We start from the raw sequence: 21,591 nt of genomic DNA, 5'->3' as shown, positions 1-21,591 counted from the left end.
CTTATTATTGAGCAACAAAGAGTAATTCCTGCATTTTCTTATTAAAGCTATGTGAGAAAATGACTTTTTTTTCATTTCTATAGAACTGATTTCAGAAATATTTCAAGTTTAAGTGAAATAAATATTTATATATTTAAAACAATCCTAGATAAATTACAGTGGTAGTGTGATTATGGGAGGTCAGTTGCAGTTAAATCTCTTCTATTTTCTCTCCTATTTTCTAACACTGTAGATGAATGTCTTCACTTCTAATCTCTTGGAGCTCTTCTGCTCTCCAGAAATAATTATATTCAGGAAATGTCATTGGACTGCGTTGTCAGTAAAATGAATGATCCAAACACTCATGGATTTCCCTGACCTAATAAACACTTTTTTATTTGTAGAAAGGGGAGCAGCTTCCATTTGACGTGTCCAGAGAGCAACCCACTGCAAAACAAATGGTGTGGTATGAAAGTGTGTTATCTGGAACCTGGGAGTTGCTTCTTAAAACCTCTTCGAGACAGACATGCCAAACTATCCTACTTTCCAAGGACCACTGAGCTACCAACTCTTGTACAGTGAATTTTCCTTAGACTATGTCTTGAAAAAATGTCTGTGAAACTTAGCTTCCAGCAGTCATTTTTTTGACATTTAGTTGAAAAATTCTTAGCTGTTCTTCCCTACATAATTTGCAAATTCTTTAGTAAAATTATTTTATGTGGTTTTATTTTATTTTTTGTTCATAGCTTGGGACTCATTCTAGGTGCAAGAAGTATAGTTTCCCTGTTTTCCCATTGCGTACTTGTTTTTTTCCTTCTACCCTTTGATTTAAAGTGACATCTGTAAAGAGTGACTTTTTTTTTCTTTTCAAGAGGGACATATTCTTCTGCTGCTAACCCTGTTGAGTCTTTCCTCCTTTCATTTTTAGATTGCAAATACTATGTTAAAGCCTGAATTAACAGACGTGAGCCACTTATCCTCTTTAGAAATCTGAGTTGTAGGGGTTTAGAAACTGGTTGTGAATTTGTAGATCATATCTGTTTTTTCAAACAGATACTGTTTGGTAAGACCGTCAGTAGATTTTTTTTTTTTAATATTTTAATTTATGCTGTGAGTTAATTACCTGAATTAAACTGTTAGCTATTGCTTTGATCACAGAATCATCTTAGCAACTGGTAATGATTAGCAGCTTTCTAGCCTTTTACGTTGGGAACAGACCTAAATCCCAGTGATATTAGTGTGTGTGTTCTTTGGTTTAAGGGGAACTGTAGAGTGAATGCCCCTCTGAAATTTCAAGGTAGTAAAGGAAATGATAATTAAAGTGAAACTGCTTTCTCTGATGGTTGATTTGCCGTATGCAGCTGTGAGAGTGCAAGACCTCTACTCAGTGCCCTCTATTTAACAATGTCCTAAATAACTCCAGCTCTTTCAAGATGGGCTTTGTAGCAGGATGTGGGCATAGGTTCAGACTCTCAAAAGTGCTTGGACATCCAACTTTTCTTTTGAATGTTAGTATTAAAGCACTTAAATACATCATGGGATATGGATGCAGTTCTTGATCCTGCAATACTAAATTGCCCAGTGCATGGCATGCTAATGTTTGTAGTCCAGTTATTACCAGTAGGACCAAATATTAGTAATAAATGCCATGAGGAAAGTGGATTTCCTGAATGCAGTGCTTTTTGTTAATTAGCATGGTATTTTCAGTGAGCCTTTTAATTTTTTGGCATCAGTTTTCTTAGTCACTGGTCAAAGTTAGTTTGCTGAATGGGGATTTGCATGGAAATGCTGCTTTTGATTTACTTATGTGGTAAAGGTAATTGAGCAGTGCTTCTTATTCTAGACTTATCTTGAATTGACCTTTGTTTGCATTTTGCTCTTGCTCATCCACAGAACCCTGAAAGCGGTAACTGTTCACACGCCAGGATCATTATGGGAATTGTTGACCTGCAAAATTCAAATTTTCTTGCTCACTTCCTTTTCATACATTAGGTCCTGTTACTGAAGTCAAAACAGATATATATGTCACCAGTTTTGGACCTGTTTCTGATGTAGAAATGGTATGTATTTCTGAGATTCAAATGCCGTTTCCTGGCTCTGAGAAACCATTAACTGCAGTAGGAGTGGATGCTTCATCTGTACTGTTCTGTCAATCATGCAAATTAGGCAAGATTAGTAACAGCTTAATTTACAAGTTATAATTAGATCCATCAGGCCTGATTCTGGTCACACTTTCAGTGAGTTTTGGCTGGCTTAAGAAATTCGCTTCATAGGATTTAAAACAGATTTTCATGGTGTAGAGGCAGGATCAGGCCTTCCAGGGAGTGTCTAAGTCAGTCTACTTGTGGGGAAAATGTAATATCTTTGAAATTGCTTTTCATTTCTGAAACTTGTGTTATTCTCAGGTGAATAATAATGACATCACAAATACTTGTTGACATTTTCATTTCAGACGAATACCCTTTGCTGATCTTTATGCTCCTTTTTGCATCGCTTTCAGCAAATGTTTGACTGATAAGAGTTTTCATAGCTATCTGCAGAAATTGAACGTCCAAGTGACATGCATGAAATAGTAAGAGAGGAGAAATGTTACATTTACATGTTCTGTTATTTGGGCCTGAATGCCTTTTGCTTTCAAGGTCAAATCCAGCAGAACTCTCATCAACTTCTAAAATGCAGTAGTATACCCTTAAATCATACAGTAGTTTCTCTTTTTATAAATTATTCAAGAAATCCTATGGAAGTAACACAACCATATGTGTGCTGAACTGAACTTGTTTATGGAAAAGGTAGTTTCAGGGTAGTAATTTTCTTCCCATATAGTGTTGTCATTCACTTTGTGGTGTACCTGATTTGCTTCTATCATGTGCAAAGGCATGCAATAGCAAAATATTTTTTCAAGGGCTACATTTGTGACAGCAGTCTGATGTTGAAATGCATCTTACCCCTTCATTGATTGTCATGTACAGTATGATGCTTGTCAGTGTGACAAGGGGTACAAGAATCTGAAAATACTAAGGAAATCTAGTAATAAGTGCCTAAAAACTACAATGAGGGCTGCATGGCATCTCTCAGGTTTCATTGAAGCATTTGACATGGTGGCATATGGGAAGTTACTAGTTATATTGGAGAAGACAGAAGTGATAACATGGACTGAAGGTAGGTAAGGAACTTGCAAAAGGAGACTTTACAGCAGATATTTCCCCTTTCATCATTAGGGATTAGTTAGGAGGCTATTCAGTTAGGAGGCTATATTAGTCAGGAAGGATCCAGGGGTTGTTTTTGGAATACTTTTTAGTTAATGTATCCATAAGTGACCCAATGTAATGTGGCTGCACTCAGAAAATTCACTGCAACGGTGAGGTGTGATATGGTCTCAGTACAGGGGATGATCAGAATGTCTTTTTAGTTGCTTTGGTACCCAGCGTAATGAAAGCGGTTGAAACCTTACATTACAAAATCTGTCACGTAGAAGCTAATAACAGAAACTACTACTTGTGAGCTATGAAGTCACCAGCAAGACATGACACTAGAAAAGACACTTTTCATGGATTAACTATAAATCACAGTGAAGGATACAGTCATGGAAAAGAAGACAGATATAATCCTAAAATGCATTACACCAGTAGATGTGCCTCATTGCGAATGCAAATAGATATGGCCTGACAAGTAGTTTCAATGGTAACATTATACAGAAGAGTTTGAAACAAAGTTAGAAAACATTGTTTGCTTAACAAAGTCACAACTGTGAGTTAAAAAGGACTCAAAGCTTTCCATGTTGCCTTTTTCAATGCCACAGGATGTTTTTTTTTTGTGTGAAATGCTTTAGCTTCCTGAGATGAGAAATGCTTCCTTCATCCATTCATTCACATATTATTTCTCATGATGTGCCCGTGTTGTTCTGCAGTTGTTTGCATGGTTTTGTTGGAGCATCTGTATGGCTTTTCTGAGGGTTAATGGGATAGTTACATAGTTTAAAAAAATGTGTATGTATGCAAGTCTACATATAATTTATTATCCATGTTTTGTGGGCATGGCAAAGAACTTATTTAGCTTTCCTCAGCTAAAAGCTTACTTTCCATGAGATGAAATTTTTTCTTTCCTAACTTTAAAGTGGAAGTAATTGTTTGTCCTGCTATTTTTAATTTAGACAGCAGCAGCAAATTGATGGATATATTTTCTTTAAAAATCTGTTGACACTTCTTGTCAGAGATCATTTTGTTTCCAGTTATATACTTGATTACAAATTCAATTGCCTGCTTCCTGCAACCTAATTAGATTAATTATTCCTTAACGATTAAATGTGTAGTAATTTATTGATATGACTAATATAAGAAATTAAGCGATTAAGAAGTACACAAGACACTTACTTTAATTGGTGGAAATATGTTTATATAGTAGACTTGGTATTTTCTTTACTAATGGTTTCTTTGCTCCTGAGGGATTTCTTCTTTTACAGGAAACACACATGCAAACGTGATCTTTGTTTTTCTGCAATTTAATACAGGAATATACAATGGATGTCTTCTTTCGTCAGACATGGATAGATAAAAGATTAAAATATGATGGCCCTATTGAAATTTTAAGACTTAACAACCTGATGGTCTCGAAGGTGTGGACTCCTGACACTTTCTTCAGGAATGGAAAAAAGTCTGTTGCACATAATATGACAGCCCCAAATAAACTCTTCAGAATAATGAGAAATGGCACCATCCTGTACACAATGAGGTATCTAATATGTTTGTTTGACTTCTAACAATTACTGTATGCAAACGTTATACTGCCCAGACAAAATGGCAACCAGAGACTATTTAATTTGTTCCATTATAGGCTTACAATAAGTGCAGAGTGTCCCATGAGATTAGTGGATTTTCCCATGGATGGTCATGCTTGTCCTCTCAAATTTGGGAGTTGTAAGTTGCAATTATGAAATTTCTTGTAAATACAGCATTTAAATAGTAGAAGTAAATTTTGAGCAATTACTAGACTTTCTGAATATATACAGATATGTCTTGATACACAATCCCTATGCAGACAAAACTCCTGTTAGGTTCCTTGGGAATTTTATTTAGGACCTTAAAAATTAAACCCAGAGAACTGAAAAGCAGTCAATGATTCAGCTATTATGTTAAACCTGACTATTCTGATTACACAGTTGCTTGAAATATATAGTTTTTCTTGGTTCTCAATAAGGAATTGGATACCTAGTGAAGTGATTATCTGGAGAAGACAAATTCAATTTATAACATTCAGGTAAAAGGCACCTAAGGAAGCAGATTATTTGCCTTTCTGTACAGGTAGTGGAGGTACATTGGCATCCTAAGGTAGATGTGGAGGTTATGTGCAGAGATTTGATCCTTAGTTGTAATTGTCTGCATGGCAAGTTTAGATGAGATAAATAGTTTTTAAACTGGTGAGAAGAATCTTAGTGCAGATGACTTTTCTACTTTGAGATCAGATGTAGATTTTTGCAAAACATCCAAACTTTGACTAAAAGGAACATTTTGGAACATGCTGCAGAACAACCAAGGGAGGTAGTTATGGTTCCCTGATATGAATCCAAAGCAGAGACTTCTGAGACCCCCTGGGGATGGTTGGTACAGTCCATTAACTATCTTGTCACTCTTACAAGACTTCTTGGTCGCTAACTTCTCTGCTTTAGACTCTCTGATGTAGTCAGTAGCTGGACATTATTCTATTTTCCTTGACACCAGAGCTCTGAAGTCACAAATGGCTGTAGAACCCTCGTAGTTTTTCCTTAGCATAAATTATCTTATACAGCTGGGTAGTCAACCTAAAGGGGGGTATTAAAGACACTGCTCTGATACAATTTTTAATGCCTGTTACAGTGAGACTGGAGACCAGGTGCTGCAAGATTTGTCTGTGGTATCAGCTGTATGATAGGGGTACTTCGATAGTGGGGGCTCCTCCACAGGCATCATATTTCTTCAGGCAAGATCACCAGCCGGCAGAAATTTTGCTGAGCACTAATCTGATATTTCCTGCAGTGAAACTTGAAATAACATGTAGCCATTTCAAATGTAAGACTGATTTGATTTAATTTTAACAGGAGTTTGGACTGTGTAGGGATTGAATGCTAGCCCTAAGTAATGTCTTCTGCCTTAAATGTAAAATGTTTCTTTGTGTGTTCTTGTGAATTTTTTACTGACCTATGATTTCCAGCAAATATTTTAAACAGAAGTTTAAAATATTGTAGTTTTTAGTGTAATCATTCTTTTCTGTAAAGAAATGTGCACCCAATCTTCAAAATGTATCCTCTTTGTACATACTCTTTTTTATAGATTAGTGTATTTTAACAATAAAATTTTAGATAGCAATTGCTAAAATAAAGATAAACTTTGCATGCCCAGTAGGGGCTGATCCAGAAAGACCTTGCATTTAGTCTTCACATTCATATGTGAAGTGAATTTATGTGTAACACTTGACATACAGTCTTAGTTGTTGTTTATTCTCCTCTGAGGGTGGCTTTCGGGAATAACTTAGCATGAAGGGTATCTTCTAAAGTTGTTTATGTGAGTTTTACTGTTCGGTTTCAGTAGATTTGGATTGGGCTCTTAGTAAGGTATGAGAAAAAGTTTCCTGTTTATGCAAACTGATGCTGTGTTGTAGATGCTTATCCAAAGAGTGAAATGATTTATACCTGGACAAAAGGACCTGAGAAGTCAGTGGAAGTTCCTGAGGAGTCTTCCAGTTTAGTTCAGTATGACCTGCTTGGGCATACGGTATCCTCTGAAACTATTAAATCTATTACAGGTAGGAATCTTGTCAGTAAAAATCAACTTGAGGTAAAACTAACCTGTAACATTGCCCAAAGCTTTTTTCCTTTTCTTTCTGTAAGTTATTCTACTGAATGTCACAGGGTATGTACTGAGGGCTGAGAGCGTAAATCTGAATTAGGTTTCTGTCCTTGAGATTTACATTTGCAGATTCATTACAGTAAATTGTGACAGTCTTTCAGAAAGCTAGAATGAGATCATTACTCCAAGGGACAAAATGAGCATTTAATCACTGCTTAAAATGCAGTTTGAAGAGTCAAGAGGATGCCTGGGTGAGGAAGTAATTTCTCAGCACTGTATCCACATTATGTGCAAAAGACTTCCTTTGTTTGGCAGTGCAAACAGCTTGGGATAGAAGTACAGCATACAGAATGGGTTATTAAAGCCATAAAAACCCTCTAGTTGGATAAGGATAGGCATAAATGCAATAGTCACAATAGATACTTCTGATTTTTGCTGTAAGAAATAAGGCAAATGGTAACTACAGGCATCCGAAATGAGTGAAGTATCACTGATGAGCAGTGTGTTGATAAACATTCCCAAAATATTTTTAAAATTTTGAATAATTTTCTAAGCATCAGCAGGTTTAGGTGTTGTGAGATGGTCAAAATGAAACAGATAATGCAAATATATTTGATGTATTACTCTACAGGTATTGTACTCAAAGATAAAATGGCATTTTGCAATACACTAGAAATTTACTTCTCAGCATATTGATTATTATGAGTTAACAACAAAATTTCCTTGCTGTCCCCAAAAGACTCATTCTATAGTGCTTTATTTAGACAGTTTATTCAGTTCATGGTAAAACTGCTTTTTTGTCTCTTTGCTTAATACGATGATAACATTTTAGATAAACAGTGTTTTTAATTCTTCTCAATGATTTTTGTATTTGTTTCATTATCATAGTGATGCTGACTTATAAATCTAGTAAAAAGCTGAGATGCTTGCATAACATTCGATGTGTATCATTGTTCTTATTGTTTTATTTGGCAGGTAGGTACTACGATGTTATAGATACTATGGTAGGTAGGTAACTTGTCTCTTGGGACTCTCTTCTTCAATAGCTGCCAGAAGGATTTTTAAAATCGTGCTTATACTGTAAAATTAAACCCAGTATTAGCTGTACACTTGCAATATTTTTGACATCAGCTTTTGAATGGCACTGTAACGACCTATCATTTCTAGGATTTTTTGTTTAAAAGTTTCATTCATTCTTTTTCTAAAGAACATATCTTTCTGAGCATGTTAAGTAATGTGAATAGCATTATCTTAAACAAGCCTAGTTGAGAGTCTGAAACAGTTATTCTGCAACACAAATTTTATACACATTCAGAAAAATATTTTTCTTTTTCTTTCTTTTAGGTGAATATATTGTTATGACAGTTTATTTCCACCTCAGACGGAAAATGGGTTATTTCATGATTCAGACCTATATCCCATGCATTATGACCGTGATCCTCTCTCAAGTTTCGTTTTGGATAAATAAGGAATCTGTTCCAGCTAGAACTGTTTTTGGTAAGTATTTCTTTTTTTTTTTTTTTAACTTTTTCTCGTAATTGTTCTTTTAATGACTTCCACTAGAATAGACCTTTTTGCTGCCTTGGGGTATATGGCCTCCATACTAGCACAGAAACAAGGGAATAATGTAAATTCAGAAGAATTTTTGGTATTGATGTATGTTATGTGAATCCTTGGAACCTGAAGAGAAACTTGGAATATATAACCTGAAGGGTGTCATGGTTGTCTGTGGCAAATGGCTGTACAGCTCTAGGGATTTTTCCTGCTTAGGGGAAAAATCCGGCAAGACCTGACCCTGAGTAATAGTCTGGCCCTTAGTCTATATCCAGAGCAGGTTTATCCTCCAGTGGGCAATAGTGTAAGTCCTGAACTCACATTTTATAGAATACTTGTAAAATAAATTGGAGTGTGCAAGATGTACAGATGTTTTGTTATGAGGTATCTGTGTCATCAGTGGAAGCTTGCTATGAGTAAGGCTTAGATCCTGTTACTGTAATTTCATGTTTAGTGCTCTTCTTTCCTTTCTGCCATTGCCATTATGAAAATGAATTACAAAAGCAAAATGATCACAAGATATTAAAATTGCCCTCATCAAAATACAGCTTGAATGAGATGCTATAGTGAACTATGACAATAAAAAACAGAAAAGCTTCTGTGGAAGAGAAATCATAAGAAATTAAATGGAAATATGATTCCGAACAAAGAAATAGGATAAAAACATTTTAAAATCAACCTTTATAGAGCAATGTCTTGGCTTCATAAAGTACTGTAGTCTAAGGCAGGAAGAGAATGTTCTGCAAAAAGCCTTTCTATAGATAGATACATGCTGGAAAGAGCAATAGGAATTAATGTTTTTATGTGGTGACCCATTCAAACATGTACGTGGAGTTGGAACATTGTATTACAAATGAGACAAGGTTAATGATTAGTTTTAGGAGAAACAACTTGTAAACTTAGTAAGAATCCCACTAGCTTTCAACTCAAGCATTACATTAGGCAAACTCATATATCGCTTCATATATCTTCACAGTGATGTTGAATTGGAAATATAGAATCTGTTTTTACAGACCAAATGAGATAATTAAAAACGTACAGACTATAGAGCAATATATGTAATATGTGTATCTATATCCATATATGAAACTGAAAAATACTAATAAAGTTTGGATATCTACTAAGTCAGAGATAAGTCACTAAAATGCCTTTGAAAGCAAGTAACTTAAAGTATGGCAGCAAGTATCTTTCTACTTTTGAGACAAATTCCAACAGGGACCCTGTTTTCTAAAGCTTTTTTTTCAAAGCGATAAAGAGATAGGGAAAAGACAGGAATGAAGCCATGCTATGGTACCTGCTCTAGAGGAACTGTCAGAAGAGGCTAACCAAAAGACCATTGCATTGGACACTGAATGATTAGGAAGAATTTATCAAAGATAACAGGTGAAGGATATGCAAGGAACTAAGGTACATTGATTCATGATTTCTGCAGTCAGAGCTTCAGACACCTGAAATCTGGTGATTGGGGGAATTGGAAAAACAGCAGTAATTTTAGAACAGGTTTTAACCATGTAAAAATTTATTAATAGTATTTAATTTTAACATTAATTTTTATATTTATGTTAAAAATTAATACTTATGTGCATTTTTGAGCAGGAGCTTTTAAGTATTTAGCTTTGGATAATTACAGTTTTTGTTTAAACAAAATATTTTTACCAGGACTTAGTTCTCTACCCTGTAAATCACTATGGCACATACCTAGGAGCAATTGCAGTGGCAACTACAAGTCTCCTGAAGAATGATTTAATAGGGAAAAATCCATTAAGGATATAATACTGTCACGGCCTCCCCTCTCCTCCTTGTTTTGGTGAATGTTTGGCCACGCAATTCACTTCAGCCTACTTTTACATCTATTAAACAAATGTCTTTAGAAACAATTTAGGCAAACTTTTTGCTCTAAGTGGACAAAGGTCCACTCGGGTCCTCAGGAAGGATAGGGCTAAGCAGGGATGGAAAAAAAACCTGTGGTGGGGAAAAAAAAACCCCTTTCCATAATTTATTTTTTTCCTCAGACTTAAACGTTTTCAATGCTGTGTTTTTCAACACCTTCCAACTGAAGAAGGTTTTGTGAACTTGCATCTGTGTTTTTTATCTTCCCGAGTTTGCTCTGATATATCCCTTGTACTTTCATGAAATGGCTATTACTCTTTTTTTCTTTTTTGTCTTCTTTAGTAGGAAGGACTGGTTTTATTGTACGGCAGTGTCTAGGTGAAGCTTTTTTGTATCAGATTACCTCTATGGAATACCACTATTTAGCAAATAGGGGATATGTTGAAAAACATGTTCTTAAATAGTTTGAATTCTTCTGAGTATAAGAATTATATCTTGAATTAGAATGGTTACAGTGTTCTTTTCATTAGAGTAAAGATATCTCCATTTGTAGTTAGTCTTCCTTGAGATTATCATGCTAGGACTTGTATAGTGTTCACTATATACTCAGTTTTTTACATTTGGATGATATGGGATATTTTGGATGAAAAAGGAAGAAAGGACCCCATACCTGGTTTTGTGTCACATGTATTTGAATTTGAAGTACTGCCATGAAGTGGTTGTGTTTTGAGTTCAGTGTATATTTAATTAAAAAGTTGTTCTTTCAGAAGATGAAATTCTAAGTAAATGTTATTGGTTGACTAGTAGCAGAAGGCTTTAAAAAAAAGGGTTGATGGTTTCTTAACTAACAGAGTTGCTAATATAATATTCTTCCTTAGCACCAAAATAATTTGTCATGACTTAATGACACTTGCATTACAAGTGGGATCAGAGGAACAGATGCAGAATAATAGGTGGTATTCAAAACCCTTTACAGGAAAAATCATGTTTTTGTTGCAGTCTGAGGAGCACGCCTCAATTTAACAACCTAAATTATGTTCAAATATTTAGAAAATAACTTGTAAAAACTTCTACTGAACTTGACATGAAAAAAAAATGAAATAAAGGCTTCCATGTTTTCTTTATGTGAACTGTAGATGATCTGCTGAAGTGATGGTTTTCCATGCCTCCTTTAAAAACTAGTTAACCGTTTTGTGTGCATAGTTGCTTGTGGATATGGTGGTTGCCATATCCACAACTTAAATGTAATGGCAGTATTCACAAGCAGTAGAGAAAGGCTCACAAGTGATTTAAAATTCTTTGTTTTAAGGTGCTTGCTTTGTTTTACTTTGATTCAGCGGTGCTTTTGCTTTATTTCTTTGAAGGAATAACCACAGTGTTGACAATGACGACACTGAGCATCAGTGCAAGACATTCACTGCCAAAAGTATCCTATGCTACTGCCATGGACTGGTTCATAGCGGTTTGCTTTGCCTTTGTGTTCTCTGCTCTTATTGAGTTTGCTGCTGTCAATTATTTTACTAACATTCAAATGGAAAAAGCCAAAAGGAAGACAGTAAAGTCCCTTCTTGAATTTCCAGTTGCTCCAGTACAAAGAAAAAGAAGTACAGAAGAGACACTCACGGTATGTTTTCAACTTCAAACATTTTCTATCTTTTTGGTAGTGTTTCCCAGTAAAAACAGGCTTTTAACTTCCTCTCAGGTTCCTTCTGAGCTAATGATGCTATGTAAGTCAGCCTAATGGAAGGCTAATGCTACATTATATTCAATTATAAAAATCTGTAAAACATGATTTAATTCTTCCTTGCTTTGTTGAATAAACTCAGGGGAGAGGAGGAGGTTATGTCCCTGCAGTCTCTTCTATGTTTGTAAAGGTCCTTTTGGTAAAGGTCAGTTATGATGAGTATCTTGAGGAAACTGTTGCCTTTTGCACATTGATTCTGAATGGACTGATTATACAGACCAAGATATTACAGATTATAAGGGCAGCGTGTTATCCAGTGTCTTTAATGAATTAAAATAAGCTACAACATTGCAGTTGTACATTGGAGCACTTTCTTAGACATCACAGTTCTCCTTGCATTGCACGTGTTGCCCACCTAGAATTTGCTTTCTTTATCAGTTACAATTTCAGGAATAATTGAGGAGTGCTGGATGGAACTTTTGTGTCTACCATAGATATAATTTTTATGTGATTTGTATATATTTGCACAGGAGTTCACCTCAATCCCTGAAAAGTTTTTGAGGCTCTTATTAACAAAATGCTTTCCTGCTTTCATAGTGCTTTGGATTAAGTGTGATTTGTGTGGTATCTCTCTTAGTCTGTGGACCAACTAATAAAAGCTCAATCTCATTTCCAGTTGAGCTCACCAGTGGTACCCTTTCCTTCCTTTTTGCATTCCCATATGCTTACTCTCTGCTGCATCTATTCATTGCACACATAGCTAACAAAGTCATTATGGCACCTGTACCAAACATGTGGTACGACAGTAATTCCCAGCCATGACTGACTCTTGGTAACACCACTCAAGAAGTGAAGACGGTGACAGTTGTAATTTATTCTTCCTGTCAGGGTGACTTTGTAATTTCCTTTGGCTGAGCCATGATTTAAGAAGTGCTGTTTTAGACTAACTCTTGTTAATTTTGTCTTCTGTCTCTTTTCACATCTCGTTTGTCTCCTTCCCTATTCATCTTCTCATTTCTGCCTTCCCACCCCTTCCATTTTCTATCACTGCTCAGTTGCTGTACAACCACATTTTTGTTCCTCTTCTTTGCTGTCCTACTGTAGATACTGTTTTCAGTCTCCTCGTTGTGTTTTGTTAGCTCTCATTTCTGCTTAAAAGGAGATGTGCTCCTGAAGAGTTTATTTATCACTCCATTTGTTACTAGTAAGGAAGAGGAACAAAAATATGTTTATAGTAGTATGAGTTCACCTTGTACATTGACGCATTAGTGCTATTAGCTTATACTAAGCTTCTTGATTGTGCAGCATGAAGGTTAGCATAGTATCTTGGCCGCTCCTGAGGAGTGTTAATAAACACCGCTTTTGGTGATAGGTTTTATTTACGTTCATAGGAAAATAAATTACATAAGAGCAGTTTAATCCTAGGTTTATTTATAAGATTTGATTTAAAACAAAGGGAAAAATAGTAGTTTTTGCAGGTAGCTTAATGAAACTTTGATTCATGGGCAGAATTGCTCTAAGTCAGTGATGTATCATGCTTAGCCATTTATACAAATTTTGGAGAAACTACTTTTTCTCCTTTTTTTTTTCTCTGTTATGGTTTTTGTGGGTTTTTGTTTTATTATTTAACAACAGCAGCAACAGAACACACAACTCGAAGGCTAGATAAAATGAGATTTGAACACTTCTGTTCCACTGCTTCATTAATACCACTGTGATAAATATGGTAGTGTGCTTATAGGTTTGGGGACTTTGAAACCACTCAAGGGAGCACTCTTCTTTTTCAAAGGGTTTTACATTAACGTTATGAGTATGTGAGTGAGTAATGTTGATTGTACCTTGAGCTGTTAGTTTTTTCATTGCTTTTTCCCTAGTTGTGCCTATACTAGGACTTGAGGCTTTGCTCTTCTAGGACAAGGTGACTGTTATAAAGCCTTAACGATTGTGCATTTCTTTCTATGTCTAGAGGATGACTTCTGATCTCCTGTTGGGCAGAACAGAAACTAGTATTGCTGTTCTGATTCTCTAGAAGCTAACATGGCTGTTATACTTTGCTTTCCAACCTGACATGTAATACCATTCTTGCTTTATTTTGCTTACTAATATAGAATTTTCCTTATTCTTTATTATTATTATATTTTTATTTCTTTATTCCTTATGATTATTTTTTTTCTGCATGTATACTGTCTAGTCAGTGCTGATGTACTAGAGATAATGGAATCTTGGCTTCCTTGTAAATTTGTGGTGCACAAAGAATGCCGGACAATTGCCTGACTGTAGTATGTAATCTGTAAGCATTGTTTCTTAACATAAAGACTACACATTTTTTTCTCCATAGCTAAATGATAGGCTTTGATTTCTTAACCCAGTTAATGTTTAAAAAAAGTCTGTACTACGTTGCCACCATTGTGCTAGAAGTTCTGTTGATAGCAATACAATTGCCAGAGCTCAAGGAAAAGTTATATTTTAAACTTCTTTTCAAACAGAGTTTGCCTATACTAGGAAATTTGCCAGTCTCCCAAAATTAAAAATTTTCACTTAGCCCAGGGAGGAAGTGTCTGTTAATTGGGAAAGAAGATGCCTGAATACCTAAACCTCACAGTTCTTTCTGGCGCGTATCTCACCATTTGCAACCTGCTTTGGATCTTCTACTAGTTGAAGAGGGAGATCCCTCTCTTATGCCTGTTAGCCCTTTACTTTTACCAGCCTTGAAGTGGCGTACAGGTGTCTGTGCTGGCTTTTTGCAGTTGAGGTCCCATCTGCATAGGTCCTCTGAAAACAAGAAAATTACAGAGCAGTTGAGGCTGTTAAGGAAAACAAGGCAATATTATACTTGTAAATAAGGGTTTTATTTTATGGGCTGTTGTTTCTGCATTATTCACTGGGTGGTTTTATTCATTTAACTTTATTTTATTTTTTAATTTACTTTTTTTTTTTCCTCAAGTAACATGATGGGATTGTCCTAGAGGGGTTCTAGGAGGGAACAAGGCTATGAAACTGGATTAGCTATAGAACATGGAGATTCTTCTGTTTGATGGTATTAGAAATTAGGCACGTTAATAGTAAAATTTGGTAAAATAAATTGCACATAATTAGAAGTCCTTTTTTTGAGAGGTACGTCTTTTAGCAGTTCCTGACCATAGAATTGAAATGGGGTTCCTATATTGAATCAGTTCATCTATTACTCATGCTAATTAGAATTCTTGGTGGTGGGTTGTTTTTTTTCTTTTCAATCAAAATCACTTTTCTAGTTGTCTTGAATCAAAGGCAACTCCTATCATTATGATCGAATGATTCAGATGTGTTCATTGATATTATATATTTCTTCACCACGACCAATATATCTGTACTGTACCAAATGTGGACTATATGCTTTTCGAAGTTATTCTCTTGTGTAATTATATTTACTTTTTTGGAGCCACATGATGGGTGTGACTGAATATACTGATTACAGTAAGCATTAAATGCATTTCAAAGGCTAGCTAAGTAATCTAAACTGTATTAATTCCAACCAAAAAATCCTGGCATCAAGCTAATTTACTGGGCTGGAGCAAGCCTATAGTGCCTGCAGATGCAGTGTGTGTTCCTTTATCACTTAATTTGGTTTTAGCCATAGTATTCTTCAACCTTTTTTTACACTCCCTCCCTACCCCATTTCAACTCTTTCTTCTTGCTGTCTTTGACTTTTTTTTTGCGATCTGCCTTAAGTTCACAAGGAACTTGGACAGCTTCACTCATCCTTTGTCAGGTACAGTAAGATAGCATTGCAATCTGTCTAAGCCAAAAGAGATGACTTACAGCATGGTCTTCTGTGATTCCTTGTTTTGGGAGCAAGTTAAAATGCTTTCAGGTTAGAGGAATGAACCTGTCCCTAAATGTTCTGAACCCTTTTAATATAAGCAGAAATGTTGCTGCAAGTAAATCTGTGATGAAAATGAATGATTTATAGTTTGTTATTGGAATCCTGAGTCTATTTCTGTGCTTCTGCACTATTTCCTCTTCACTATATTCCTATGAAGTTTATTTTTAAAGACCTACCCAATTTTGGAGATGAAGAATGCTACTGAAAAATAGTCTTCAAAAAACAAACTCCTGAACACTGGTAACATGAGCTTCAACCTCAGCTGTTTGTTAAAAGAGTGTGAAACTTGGGGAAAAATCAGGTCAGACTCAAAAAAACCCTTTTGAATGGAATTATTTTATCAAACTCAGTCACAAGTAGGTTGTAACTCTCAAACTTTCTTCCTCTTTCCTGAAGATGATTAAATGCCATCTCGTCTTGAGTAAGCCCTGTAGCATGGAGGAGCTTAAGGGTCAAGCTCTTCACTGCCATGTGGGCACACACTCCTCTCCTTAATAGGAGCATCCATGCTTGTGTGGTATGTGACTTCACAAGTTTACAAGAAATGTTGTCATGTGGACAAGCTGCATATGTGATTTAATTTCAAGATGTATTTTCTGTGCTATGTACTTGTCTTTAGTCACATATGGGCATATGGACAGCTCAAGTAATACCATTCACTTTCTTTGCTCCTGCTTTGGAGTAGTAAAATAATAGCTTTCTCTATCCTTTCAAATAGGGAAATGGAGCTAAACCCACTTGCCTCACAAGTGAAGGGGATTATCTGAAGAGCAGCTAGGTCTTGATGGCAGTACTTGGACCATAGATCTGGATATTGGACTCCTTATGGGGATGCATGGCCTACCTCCTTTGTGTGACTTAAATAATCCTACAGTTGGAACACCGTTTCAGTTTTTAAATATAATAACCCCTTTTTTCTGCTTCACTGGTTATCCACTGCCTGGGGTGTTACAGTTTGGGTTTTTTTGGGCAGTGGCATTTAAAACTTAGATTTTAATGAAGGACTTCAGGCTCAAGAAATGTGTAGATTTTAACTATAAGGACAGGGCTATACAAGCAGAGGCTGCTGTGCCATGTGAATAATTTCTTTGACATGCCAACAATTTTCTGCTGCTCTATAGTTCCATTAGTCAACATTTTTGCTGTTGATGATTTACAGTTTTGGTATGCTAGCATCAGGTTTAAGTAGGATGAGAGTAGATGGAGATCATAAACAACTGGCACATTTTGTACTAAATTCTATTTGAAAGATAGGAGAGAATAATCACTTGGGGTAAGGCTGCCGTGACTTAGTGGGAAATTTGAATGTTTGAATACCTGAAGGTAGAATAGATCCAAAATGGTTTGTAAAATATTTTGTTAGCTGTGATACTCAGATACAATGTTTTGTGGTTTTTTTTTTTTTTTTTTTTTTCTCTTGTCTTTCTTGATTTTTTTTGTCTTTTGTATTGTTTTTTTGGGGGGGGGGTGGTTTGTTTGTTTGTTTTGGGGTTTGGGTTTTTTTTGTTGTGTGTTGGGTTTTTAGGTTTTTTAACTTAAATAACTTGTTCACTTTAAATAAAAAACCTAAGCTTTAAAACCAACTTTTAAACAGTTATTTACACAACATTTATTAACTAACTTTAAAAACAAAATTGGTTCAGTTTTGTTTTTGTTCTTTAACTTTTGAACTTAACGTTGGTTCAACTTGGACGTGGTTCACTATCACCAACTTAACTGAAACTTGGTTTCACTAGACTGGACAGGTCCTACGTCCTACTACTATCGCCGCACTACCACCTACCTGTACCCTCCTACTATACTACCAACTTACACAGCAGACTACCCAGCAACTGGCACTATTCATAATGTATAAAGTTAAATATGTGTTCAAACAATATGATTTGGGCATAAATGTGGAGTGTACAATTTAAAATAATTTTCTTAGTATTTCACAGCGTATGTTTTTTTAAATAGCACGAATTAAAGTGCTATATTAAAGAAATGTTTCTCTTTTCAACAATCTGATATTACTTTACCTTTAACATGGTTGGGTGGAATGAATTTACACTGGAAGTAGAAAAATTTCTCTACTGCAAAGTGAGCAGTGATTGCTGAAGTCTGCAATATAGTATGAGGTTTGTGCTTAGATTCTGACCCAGCTTAACTGTGATGTGAACTCCACTGAATTCCAGAATTCAGTTATAATGAAGTTAAAAATGGCTGGGTGTTTGATCAAAAGTATTGGAATTCAAAGCTGGGCACTGAGTTTTTTTCTTCTTGATAGTGGAAATGTTTTTTGTGGGGCTTTTTTTTTTTTGTGGGTTTGGGTTTGTTGTTTTGTTTTGTTTGGTTTTGGGTTCCCCCCCCCTTTTTTTTTTATGTTCACCAAAAAAAGCAGGAGTTTAGTTGCAACACCTGATTGATAACTAAACAAAAAATCGTGCTGGAGTGCTATCTCCTCCAGTCCTTACTAGGAAATGAGGTAATAGATCATTCCTCGATTTTCTATAAGTATTAGAATGAACTGCCACGAAGTAGGCAAGGAAATATGAGGGATATACTCAGCTCAAATACCTGACAGTGTTTGCTGTAGTTACTGGAATACTTAATTTAAATGGTATTAGGATAAGGCTTCTATTTTGGAAACCAAAGCAAAACTCATCTATTTTAGAAAATACTATACCTCATTGTTTTTAATTCAAAAAATATATGTAAATGCCTTTCTCTGTAATTTTGCTGATCTACTGGAAAAAGAAAAAGACCACTATGCTTCAAAAAAATATATTCCTTATGTTTTTTTTTATTAGAATAAACAATACGTGTTTCTGTTAATAATAAAAAGTTATTTTCCTTCTAATACCAATTGCAGGCATTAAGATAGGTCTGATAGTGATATAATGGCAATTTCCTTCCTTTTTGTTTTTTGTCTTTTTTTGTGAAGGGAAACATTAAGGAGTCAAAAAATGTGGTAGCATTTCAGAAACACCAAGTCAGGACAAACCTTTATGGTGACAGGGGTAAGATTGTTCAGCAACCCTTATAAAGTAAATTGTCAGGGAGTTTGTAGTTTTCCCTATGATGATTAGTATGAAATGATGTCTTTGAACACAAGGTTCTTCATATTTTCTGCTTAAACCTTTTCACATATTTGTATTTAAATTTTAGTTTTGTTTCCCCTCCACAAAGAGTTTTCAATACTGGTGAGCCCAATGACACCAAATTGCATTTGAGTCTCACAGCTGTGTGTGAAATTTCTAGCTGACTTCATTTTTACACTGGGAAAATTGGAGTCAGAAGAAATAAACATTGAGAGGCTTGGGAAAATTTACAAGGCAATGAGTGTTCAAAGCATTTTCAGCAAACTACTGAAGCAAATTTAACTACAGCTTTAAGGTCAATGAAAAATGAAAGATAAAGAAAATAATGAATGAAGGTCTTTGGTCCCTAATCAGCCATCCTTTTTCCTTTCATAGATGTTACACAAAGCATCTCCACAGTTCATTTGCACATGACTTGGTTTAATAGATTTATTCCCCACCATAGTTATGTTTTCAGTTCTTTTGGTTTTTTCATAATATAAATAAAATCTTCAAGAATTGTGCATACCAGTGCTTAAGAACCATATACAGGCTTACTTACTTATACATGCATACATATATGTGTGTAGAAGGCTTTTAAAGCAGCATACAGGTGGATGAGTTTATTTGGCATAAATTTACCATCCAGTTTTTAAAAAAGGATTCTTCTAATTTATATTTCTTTAATAACCTTGAATTAGCTTTTCTTCCACTTTGTGCACTTTTAGGCGTGTCCAATGGCAGAACATAGGATGGAGTGCACTTCTTACCTTTTCTCCCATCACATGATTCAGATTGCAAAATGAGCAGAGTGGATAGTGGACTTGCTCTTATAGCTTATTTCCCCTCAATTTTTTCTCTCCAAATAGTTTGCACTGCTCTTTGCACTGCTAGAGCTGTGGGCTAGAATTCATTGTGTTTTGTGGCAGGTGGAACTTTAACTTGGTCATGTTCCAGGGCTCTGTAAGGCAAAACAAAATTTCTAGTATTATTCCAGTAAAATTCTGATTGACTGGCTCTACAACATAGTAGTAAAACAGGGTAGATTTCTCCTCCAAGTTGTGCATTTGCTCACAGCATGACAATATGGTAACTCAGTGGGATTTGGGACAAGCAGCATTATTTACACTGATGACAACATGCTGCTTCCCTGATAAATGTCAAATAGTGTGAATTTGGCAGGCTATACAATGTCCTTCCAGAAGAACAGACTGTTTTCTTAGGAGAGATTGGTAAGGATAAAACTGTCTATGGTAGAGTTTAATAGGAAAATATTACTAAATTACCATACCAACAATTTTGATTTTGCATCTAAATGGTAAGTAATGCCAGAATTTTGGTAGCTTTAAGCTTTCCAATTTTTGCAAGACTTTTTGCTTTGATTAATTGGGATCTCCCAGGTTGGGAAACATGTGTTCTCATATAGCACATCACTGACATTCCTATGTATTAATTAACGTGTGTCTCATTGAAGGTTTAGTAGTGCTGTCATGTAAGACTCTAATCATATTCTTGCAAAATTAGCAGCAAAGATATTGACTGTTCACTTTTAATTTAGTTCTACTAACACCTCTTTGTTACATGCTTGATTATTTTAATAAACAATTAAAATTCTTTACAATTGTAGGACTGCTTTGATTATGGTGCCCTTTTCAGGGCTTGAGATTTTTGGTCAGTTTTTGTTTGATTTTGTTCGGGGTTTTGTATTTTGGGAGGAGGGTGTGTTTGTTTGGGTGTTGGGTTTTTTGGAGGGGAGTGGTTTGTTTGGTTTTTTGTTTTGTTTTTATTTTGTGGTTTTGTTTTTGATTGGTTGGTTTTGTGTTTGGGGTTTGGTTTTTTTACTTCAGAAGATGAAATGTGTAAAATGGTGATTAGGCACCTGAAAGGCTTAAGTACTAAATCTCCCTGGGTAGGCACGTACAGAACTGACTTGCTGCTTCTTGCATGTTTACCATGAATCTTAGGTGGAAAAATACCTACTCCATTTTATCTCAGTGGCTAGCATGCTTATTAGATACAGCGTCCCACAAATCCAACATAGGAGTCTGAGCAGACTTGAGTCGTGCCTTTTTGGTTGTGGAGAATTGTATTAGTAACCAGACTGCTAAGTAGTCCTTGGTATGTTAAGTTCCTATTGAAGCTACTCTTGTTATGTTAAATAATTTATACAGGCCCAGGGAGAAGGAGAGGCATTGTGGAACCAGCTTGTCTGTGCATGCACTGCAATGAGAGGACAAGATTGAAGTGTGAAGAATGCAACATCTATAACAAGGAAGGATGATCACTTTTCCTAGAATGCCCAGTGGCCTGGTAGTAAAACACTTGAGCTGTTAAAAGCCTGGGTTGATATCCCTGTGACAGTCAGGACAGATTTGAGGTCTCCTGTCACCAAACCTATGTTCCGTCCTGGTTACAATAGGGGAAGATGGAGTCTTTTTGTGTCTCTTTACAGTGTGACTTAGCTATCTAGCCTCAGGAAGCAACTCAGAGCTGAAAGTGCTGGGTACAGTTGGGTGGCTCCTTCTGCAAAGGCATGTAATTTAGGCTGCGATCCTACCCAGGGCATTTCTCTACAGCTTTGACATCTGCTTGCTGGATGTCGAAGTGTTAGCTCTCTCCCACTAGAAGTGGTACCAGATGGTGGTGGTGTGACTTGTAAATTCTGCTATGCATTTATTGCTGAGAAAATAGAAGCTACTGCTCTAAGTATTGTACTGCCTCTGTCCCAGACACTATCAGGATGTCACTGATAGTGATATCCTATATCAAAGATCTGCTAATGATCTAGAAAATGTACTGTCTTGC

General features: G+C 35.7%; 1 protein-coding gene across 8 annotated transcripts in view; it reads left to right on the top strand.

Moving 5' to 3' along the window:
- GABRA4 (gamma-aminobutyric acid type A receptor subunit alpha4) overlaps positions 1-21,591 on the top strand; it is a 119,244-nt gene that overhangs the window by 7,623 nt on the left and 90,030 nt on the right. For 6 of the 8 annotated variants that reach the window (XM_039384941.1, XM_039384939.1, XM_039384937.1 and 3 more), the window contains exons 3-8: positions 1,972-2,039; positions 4,487-4,707; positions 4,810-4,892; positions 6,610-6,753; positions 8,142-8,294; positions 11,546-11,805. In XM_039384941.1, the coding sequence (XP_039240875.1) occupies positions 1,972-2,039; positions 4,487-4,707; positions 4,810-4,892; positions 6,610-6,753; positions 8,142-8,294; positions 11,546-11,805 (929 nt within the window). The remainder of the gene's footprint in view (positions 1-1,971; positions 2,040-4,486; positions 4,708-4,809; positions 4,893-6,609; positions 6,754-8,141; positions 8,295-11,545; positions 11,806-21,591) is intronic. The other 2 variants (XM_039384945.1, XM_039384950.1) reach the window with 2 other exon arrangements.

The sequence above is a fragment of the Pipra filicauda genome, unplaced genomic scaffold, assembly GCF_003945595.2.
Source record: "Pipra filicauda isolate LSUMZ 115617 unplaced genomic scaffold, ASM394559v2 scaffold116_size3395265_pilon, whole genome shotgun sequence".
In the NCBI taxonomy this organism is placed as follows: domain Eukaryota; kingdom Metazoa; phylum Chordata; class Aves; order Passeriformes; family Pipridae; genus Pipra; species Pipra filicauda.
This window is presented reverse-complemented; position numbering and strand designations above follow the sequence as displayed.